Source organism: Octopus bimaculoides, chromosome 28 (assembly GCF_001194135.2).
Source record: "Octopus bimaculoides isolate UCB-OBI-ISO-001 chromosome 28, ASM119413v2, whole genome shotgun sequence".
Lineage (NCBI taxonomy): Eukaryota > Metazoa > Mollusca > Cephalopoda > Octopoda > Octopodidae > Octopus > Octopus bimaculoides.
In genome coordinates, this window is record NC_069008.1 from 3383069 (window position 1) to 3392712 (window position 9644).

General features: G+C 39.6%; 1 protein-coding gene across 1 annotated transcript; it reads right to left on the reverse strand.

Moving 5' to 3' along the window:
• Nucleotides 1-1580: 1580 nt before the first annotated feature.
• On the reverse strand, nt 1581-9055 carry LOC106874608 (60S ribosomal protein L37). The gene is made up of 4 exons (XM_014922396.2): nt 8957-9055; nt 5408-5543; nt 4430-4514; nt 1581-1711 (listed from the first exon to the last, which is right to left on the reverse strand). The coding sequence occupies exons 1-4, from the start codon at nt 8957-8959 to the stop codon at nt 1630-1632; spliced, it is 306 nt and encodes a 101-aa protein (XP_014777882.1). The 5' UTR covers nt 8960-9055; the 3' UTR covers nt 1581-1629.
• Nucleotides 9056-9644: the final 589 nt, after the last annotated feature.

The window sequence follows — 9644 nt, forward strand, 5'->3', positions numbered from 1 at the left end:
CTGGGGGAGGGGACTAATTGATTACATTGCTCTCAGTGTTTCACTGGTACTTAATTTATCAACCCCAAACGGATGAAAAGCAAAGTTAACCGTGGCGGAATTTAAACTTTGAATGTAATCATCATCATCGTCGTTCAACATCCACTTTCCATGCTGGCATGGGTTGGACAGTTTGACTGAGGACTGGCGAACCAGATAGCTGCCCTTCCTAACGCCAACCACTCCGAGAGTGTAGTGGGTACTTTTACATGCCACCAGCACAAGGGCCAGTCAGGTGGTACTGGCAACGGCCACACTCAAAATGGTGTATTTTACGTGCCACCTGCACAGGAGCCAGTCCAGCGGCACTGGCAACGCCCTTGCTTGAATGTTCTTTTCTACATACGACCGGTATAATAATAATAATGATCCTGAAATTAGAGGAGGGGAGCTAGTTATTTACATTGACCACAGTGCTTGACCAGTACTTATTTTATCCACCCTGAAAAGATGACCGAATTTGAACTTGGTATGTAAGGACGGACAAGATGTCACTAAGCACTTTGCCTGGGCATATGGACGAATCTGCCAGCTTGTGGCCTTAATAATAATAATAATCCTGTTTACGGAAGGTACAAGGCCTGAAATTTGGGGGGAAGGGGATTAGATTACATCAACCCTAGTATTCAACTGGTACATCTTTTATCGACCCTGAAACGATAAAAGGCTACGGTCGGCCGCAGTAGAATTTAAACTCGGAACATAACGATGGACAAAATACTGCTAACCGTTCCGCCAGCTCACCACTTAACACAAATAGATGAAAATAGGTTTTATTCAGTGAGAGAACTTTCAGAGAGAGAGGGAGGGGACACATGTTAAATGACAAATAATACATACTGGTTTCTACAGCATTTAATCTTTCATCTTTTACTAGTTTCAGACATCGGTTATCTTTCTAAGCTGCTAAATCACAGGCATGCAAACACACCAAAACTTGTCAAATGTGGAGGACATACTGTGTACATTGTGTGTGTGTGTGTGTGTGTATATATATGTATATATATTACACACACAACATCTTTCAGTTTTTGGCCACCAAAGTTACTCATGAGATTTAGTTACACTAGGGCTATAGTAAAAGACACTGTCCCAAGATGCCATGCAGTGGAACTGAACCTGGAACCATGTGGTTGATAAGCAGACTTCTTATCTCCCAGCCTTGTGCGCATTCACTTATTAAAAATTGGTCCATATAAACCACCTTGGGCATTATACACATTTAAGATCATTTCCCCCCCAAATATGGAAAGTAGATAAAGCAGGTTAAAAAGCTTGCCCCTACAATTTGATCTTTGGTTTAGCTCTCAAGCCAACCAAAAGCCTTGAGTGGATTTGGTGGAGAGAAAGAAGTCTATTGCATGTATGTGTGTGCCCTTATCTAGACAACACATGATAGCTTCAAACAAGCATCAAACGGAGTAAGGGCTGGCAGCAGAAAGCATCAACATTCCACCTGAATCATGTAAGCATAGAAAAGATGGGATATTAAATGATGACATGCAGAGACAAACCAAAATAATAATAAAAAAAGGAATGTCTTTTTTTTTCTTTTTACATTTATATTTATTTAAACAGTTCTTAACAAGCCTAACTTGTTGCCACGGCAGCTGAAGGGGCAGCTCCTTTCTTCACATGGGGCTTTGGTATCTTTCCCTCTCTGAAACCATTTCTGCAGAGAGAGAGAGAGAGAGAGAGAGAGAGAGAGAGAGAGAGAGAGAGAGAAAAAAAAATTATAATTATTGTTTCAAATTTCAGCACAGGGCCAGCAAGAGAAAAAAACAGACATTAAATGAAAGAATCTCCGAGAGTGTAATGGGTGCTTTTATGTGCCGGTCAGGTGGTACTGGCAAAGGCCACGTTCAACGTGTATTTTACGTGCCACTTGCACAGGAGCCAGTAGTTCACTTGAAGCATTGTAGTACAGAAGTAGAAAAATGAACAGAATGAGAAATAAGGAAAGCTTCTAACAATACAGAATGCTTTAAAAAATCCTTCATATTTCAGGTGCAAAGGCCTTCTTCAGAAGAATATAGGCTTGGCTCCTCTTTTTTTAAAACTGCATTTTAAGAAGCTTTCCTTATTTCTCATTTCATTCATTTTTCTAATAATTTTCACACTGATACAAAATCTTCCCTTAACCCTTTTGTTATCATATTTCTGTTGAAATAATGTTTGTTTTAATTACCTAATGAAGAATTAGTAAAACAACTTCATTATCACGATTACTGTCTAGTGTAACCTTTATTCATTCACATTATTTTGAATTAATCATGCATTAAAGCTTGTATCTTTGAAACATCAATGACATGACTATTCATGTTTAGGACAACATTGTCAGGCAGATGTGAGGCCAGATCTGGCCGGTTTATTACCAGTCATAGCAGACCCAAATATTCAAACTCATTTTATGTTCAAACCAGACAGATCCAGCCTCTCTTACAACATAATCTCTAAAACAATGTCATTGAAATCTCAAAGCTATAATACATGATCAATTCAAAGCAATATGAATAAATAAGCATTACATTTGACAATAATCATCATCATCATCGTTTAACGCCTGCTTTCCATGGTTGGATGATTTGACCGAGGACTGATGAAACCAGATGGCTGCACCAGGCTCCAATCTGATCTGGCAGAGTTTCTACAGCTGGATGCCCTCCCTAATGCCAACCACTCCGAGAGTGTAATGGGTGCTTTTATGTGCCACCGGCACGAGGGCCGGTCAGGTGGTACTGGCAAAGGCCACGCTCAACATGTGTATTTTACGTGCCACTTGCACAGGAGCCAGTCCAGCGGCACTGGCAACAACCTCACTCGAATGTTTTTTCATGTGCCAGCAAGGCGTTGCTGGTAACGATCCACGCTCAAATGTTGCTTCTGAAAGCTAAAGGGTTAGGCTGGTGTTTGGAACATAAATTAACATAGAATCTTAACGGGAAGTTTCAATTCAGTGAACATGTAACTCTTTAGCATCAAAGGCAACCTTTATTCACATTGCTTTGAATTAACCATACATTATCTCATAGCTGTGATTTAGTGGACAGGAAGTGAAAGACACATGTCATATGTGCGCGTTTGTGTCTGTTCTAGCATTGCATGATAGTTGTACATAAGGGCCACTGTGATAGAAGCGGCATTGTTCATATCCAAAACACTACAAAAACATGTCTGGCCAGGGGCAACTATTACCCTGCTTAAAAACAAGTGAAGGTTGGTGCCAGGAAGGACATCCCCCCATAGAGAATTTGCCTCAACAAACCTCGTCCCACCTGTGCGAACATGGAAAAGTAGATGATGGTACCGTGCCCCAGCATGGGCACAACAATGACTCCTACCATTCGTACAAAGATCATAAACCTTATGGCCCAGTGCCAACCAAAGCTTTGGAGATTGAAAGAATCCCATTGCATAAAGATATATTTCTATCTTTTTACTTATTTCAGTCCTTTGATTGCAGCCATGCTGGAGCACTGTCTCAAAGGACTTTAGTCTAAGAAATTGACCCCAAGACTTATTCTTTGTAAACCTGGTACTTATTCTATTAGTTCCTTTTGCCAAACTGCTAAGTTATGGGGATGTAGACACACCAACACTGGTTGTCAAGCAATGATGGGGGTGGGAGACAGACACAAACATACATATGTATTATGCGACAGGCTTCTTTCAGTTTCCATCTACCAAATCCACTCACAAGGCTTTGGTCAGTCCAAAGCTATATAGAAGACACTTGCCCAAGGTGCCATGCAATGGGGCTGAACCCATAACTATGTAGTTGGGAAGCAAGCTTCTTACCACACAACCACATACACATATATAAAATAAGTTGATAAAAAGAGTACAATGAACTTCCCATGAGGAGTAAGAAAAAAAATCTAACATTTTAGACGGAGCAAATGTTTGGAATAGAGGTGTGTACATGTGGGGGAATGCCAATTTTTCTGTAATTTCTGAACAATGACCAAAGATTGGTGATGGCTAACTTTTAGCCCAACCTGTTAAAATTTATACTTCTTTCTCATCTATTTTTCCTTAATCCTACTATCTGAATACAAGACATGATGGTCATAGTTGGAACACATCTGATATTTGATGACAGATCTAAATCAAGGAAGAACAGCTACCTAAACAACATAAAATACATCACATAATGTCAACCCAGATAAAATGAGATGGTCATCAACAGAACACACATGGCCACAAGCCAGCAGGAACGTAACACTAATCTGCTGGACCTAGGGCTAAATGAAAATCAACAAAACTGACCAACAATGATTCAGTGAGAGGGAAAAGTTGTCTGAGATGAGATGGTCACAAACGGAATACAAATTCAGTGAATCTAAGACAAACAGGCCAAAACACACGAGGTGGGATTAGTCAGACTTACTTGAATCTTCTGTAAACTGATTTCAAATGCTTCATACGACCAGTTCCAGTGGTCCTCCTCCTCCGTGATTTTACACTCCAGTTGTCTGGAACACAAAGGAAACAAACTCTTCATTGGGTCAGTCACCACAAGGGGGCAAAAAAAAAAAAAAAGAAGACCCACTACAACCATTAACTTTTACTGTCCCATTTCAAAATCTTGAAGCCACAGGTCACTGCTTGGAATCAAACTTGGAACCTTGGGGTTAGTAGCCCGCGCTCTTAGCGCAGGCTACTAACCCCAAGATTCCAAGTAGTGACCTGAATAATAATAATAATAATATCAATATCATACAATTAAACCTTGGGAGAGGCATTATGCCGGTAATAAACACACGCACTGGTTCAGTCCTTTATTAATTTATATAGTTTTCTGTTAAATTATTTCATTGCACTCTTGCAATCTCTTCAGTAACCTGTCTCTCCACTTCCATTTATTTTGAAAAAATGATCTGGCGTTGTTTTGAAACTGTTTGCTATGAGCATGTGAGTGTGTGCACGCACTTATGTGTTCGTGCTTATATGTAAGTATGTGCGTCCATGTGTGTGTTTGTAACAATTCCGTTTATATCAGATCAGATAGAGGCTTTGGACTTCTTTCTTCCTTCGGTATGAGCATGTGCACGCTCGTATGTGACACATATCTCCCCAGGGAGATATCTTATATTTTGCATATACAACAGTAATGCATCAGCCAGCCAGTTTGGAATACAACAAATCATTAACTTTGTTTACCACTTTGTTTAAAGTGAGGGTTTTTCTAATGTAAGAGAAGCATAATTTTAACCCCTTGGTCTATAGTATTGGTTTTCAACAAGATTTTGTTTTATAAATTGATTGAATTCTACAATACACAAGACATTTCAATTATTTTTATACAATTCCCTGTTTCTGTTAAGAAAAAAATTACAGGACAGAGTTTAATATAAACTGAACTTACACGTCCTCTTACGAGCATTTGGATAGCCACAGGAAGCACATCGCTTCTTTTGAATATGGAACGAGCGTCGGCCACACCTCCTACAGTGGGTGTGTGACTTGTCGTTCCTCTTACCAAAACTTGAGGTACCCTTTGTCTGAAAGAAGTAAACAGTGAAAGCATTAGTGACTTACAATCTCAACACGTTTCAAATGGTTTAATGTTTCTGCATTGGCTTCATTATTTGGCTACCATCATCCTCACATACATCATCGTTTAACGTCCGCTTTCCATGCCAGCATGGGTTGGACGATTTGACTGGGGACTGGTGAACCAGGTGGCTACACCAGGCTCCAATCCAATCTGGCAGAGTTTCTACAGCTGGATGCCCTTCCTAACACCAACCACTCCGAGTGTGTAGTGGGTGTATTTTACGTGCCACCTGCATAAGAGTCAGCCCAGCGGCACTGGCAACGATCTCGATTCAAATGTCTTTTCACGTACCACCGGCACAAGTACCAGGAAGGAGACGTTGGTAATGACCACGCTCAAATGGTGCTATTTACGTGCCATCTGCACGGAAGCCAGGCAGCTGCTCTGGCAATGATCGCGCTCGGACGGTGCTCTTAGTGCTCCACTGGTACAGGTGCCATCACGATTTCGCTAGCCCCAACAGGTCTTCGCAAGCAGAGTTTAGTGTTCAATGAAAGAGACGTTAGCGTGGGTGCCAGCCGTCGAATTTAGTTCGAGTTCAATTTCACTTGCCTCAACAGGTCTTCGCAAGCGGAGTTTAGTGTCCAATGAAGGAATGGTATGTAAGATACTGGACACAACACACCCTACCCTACCTCTGTCCCAATAAACTTCACAACCTGATCTCCCACAATTTACACCATACAAACTTTTAAACTTGGGGCAAAACAAGGTAGGATACATTTAATAGTCCTAAAACCAAGGGTTCCCAAACTGGAATCCTGCTGCCCCTTGGGTGTCAAATAAGGGAGATGGGTAAGTATATACAGTTTATCAACATTGTTTTACACAACAAGAATATTAACTCTTGGAAGTAATTTTATTTCAGTGAGAACACGGTGAACTTGATTACATACCATATTTTCTGGCAAAGAAATTGAAAAAATTTTCAGGCCAGAATTAGCAACCAACAAAGGGTAGGTTGACTAATATACCAAAACGACTTTACAGGACCGAAAAAGTCAATGTGAAATGCAGAATTTAGAAAGATAGTGATAACGTTTGAATATTTACACTACAAACCACATTGAGTTGTATCTCGGAAAATACAGTATATGTGTATGGGTTTGGCAGGGTCTTGTAATGTATATATACTGTCCTTTCTGGCAAAGAAGTTGACCTTTGCAGACCAGGATTTACAGTCAACAAATATTAGGTTGATTTATATACCAAAATGACTTTGGAAGAACAAAATTTCCATGTGAAATGCAGCAGGATTTGTAAAGCTAGTGATGATGTTTACCATTTAGCATTCAAACCAGGTATAGCCACTTGTTTTATACTCAAAATGGCCAGATCCAACCTCTCAAATCTATGGAGTAATGCAGGATTAATTTGCAAGAATGTAAATAAATAAGCATTACATTTGATAAACTGATCTGAATACTAAAGGGTCAGAAAATACACACAGTGGCAATGTTGGTGTTGTTGAACTAGCACCTGTACTGGTGGCACATAAAAAAACACTTTTCGAGCACTGGGACTAGTGGAGCCAATGACAAATCATCATCATCATCGTTTAACGTCCGCTTTCCATGCTAGCATGGGTTGGACGATTTGACTGAGGACTGGTGAAACCGGATGGCAACACCAGGCTCCAGTCTGATTTGGCAGAGTTTCTACAGCTGGATGCCCTTCCTAACGCCAACCACTCAGAGTGTAGTGGGTGCTTTTACGTGTCACCCGCACGAAAACGGCCACGCTCGAAATGGTGTCTTTTATGTGCCACCCGCACAAGCCAGTCCAGGGGCACTGGCAACGATCTCGCTCGAAAATCCTACAGGAGCCAGTCAGGCGGTACTGGCAACGGCCACGCTCAAAATGGTGCATCTCATGTGCCAACCGCACAAGAACCAGTCCAGGGGCACTGGCAACGATCTTACTTGACCGAGGCTTTTGGTAATATGCTGTGCTTGAGAAGGGCGACCCATGAAGCTAAGTGAAATTGTAGTCGTGGCTGGCACCCAGCCATAGAAACCATGCTAGACCAGACTGGAGCCCCTCAGCTTACCAGCCCCAGTCCAACCTATGCCAGCATGGACAATGGACGTTAAATGATGATCGCCATTCCCACAAATACCTGTTTCAAGTTTGCAAATTGAAACAGACATATCGCAGATATGCATACATTCAATTATGAGCTAAACAAATGCTCATATATAATAATATAGATTTAATCAAAAAATTAAATGTGGTACTTAAAATGTTTGTGGCACCAGAATTTGGTAGGGTAAAAACCGAAAACAAAATCAAGAGATTTGGAGAAAAGCAACAAAAATGTATTAGGTTATAGCAGTACGTACGTTTCGTACAAACTTCATTTATTAATGTAGTGAGAACACCACATAAAATGTGCAATGTATATCCATCTAAGTTTATATACATCTGTACACATTTACACAATAATAATTAACACCGGATAGGTGCACCTTAGGATTAGACACTGAGGGAAAATGGCTGTAACTTTATTTTTTTTATTCTGGCGATTTTCGCTTTCGATAATGGGCACTGTCATGGTATTAGTTGTCATTCTATATATCACGGTCATGCGGTTCCCCCTAAAAAAATTTTTGACCACCCCCGGTGGGGAAGGGGTCTTTTTTTTTTGTTGCCATTTTCATTTTTGACATTGTGTTCTACATGTCCAGGTCGGTCGTACGAATCGCCCCCTCGCAACTCAGACGTGAAAATGAACGGCTTACAGTTATATTGAAACAGCAAAATGATCACATGTGGATTTTCCCTCAGTGTCTAATCCCAATCTCCACCCATGTATATATATATACAACCGTACACATCTATACGTGTATGCTATATAATCAACTGATGTATATATATATATATTTCTACATATATACGCAACTCATCGGTTTAGTATTAGCCACAGAGAAGCAATTGATTATATTACAGGTGTAATTAATGTAATTAGAGACACACGTGTCTTAAGAACTGTCGTCACTTTTTATAAGAAAACATCTCTTTCACATTAATTCATGTTGTAAATACTACTGTCTCTATAATATATAAATATATTATAAGCCTAATTAATATTATGTAAAAGTATTATATACATAGACACGCGACTAATGCCGATAATATTGGTTAGAGTAACAGAAAGAAAGCACCATGTTCGACCGAAGCATCCCATTATAAAACAATGATTTAAAACAAGTCAAACAGGATAAGGAAACTGAAATAGAATATTCAAAATAATTTAATAGGAATGGGGACATGAAAAATTAACAGATAATTAAGGTGTGCAGCATAAATACGGGAGATGATTAAGGATTAAGAAGAGACGGAGATAGAATCACTCACCATTTTTGTAGCGGTAAAGACTGAAAGGACTAGAGCCTCGTTTTGGTTAACGGAAGTGGATGTGAGGGTTTCGTGTAGAAGCTGATGAAAAGAAATTAAAATCTGACGGAACGAAATTATAGTGTTTGTGTGTGTGTATTTATGTATGTGTGTGTATATACGTGCATTATGTGTGTGCGTGTGTGTGTGTGTATGCGTGCAGAAGAAAATTGAACCCAATTTTCTTCTTTTCTCTTTCCCATCGACACACACACACAGACACACACACCAACACAAAAAAACACACACTCACACACACACTCTCTCTCTCTCTCTCTCTCACTTTTCCTCACCCTCTCTTACTATCCTATATATCTCTCTCTCCACCCCTACACACTCAATAAAACTATATAAAGAGACCCGCGAGAAAGTTTTTTCTCAAAACAATATGAAAAACCTACACGACTAGGTGAAAAGCGCTTCATTTAATATATTTAATATGTGACATTAATAAAAATCTGTAAATGTACAAACATCCAGGTTTCTGAGTACCTTAATTAAAATTTTCTCCTATATAATTTCTGTACATCACCTCCAAACCTTCAAATATATATACATACATATATATATATATATATATATATAGATATATATATATATATATATACATGGTTAAGTAAAGTAAAGTAAAGTTCCTTTCTAAATCTTA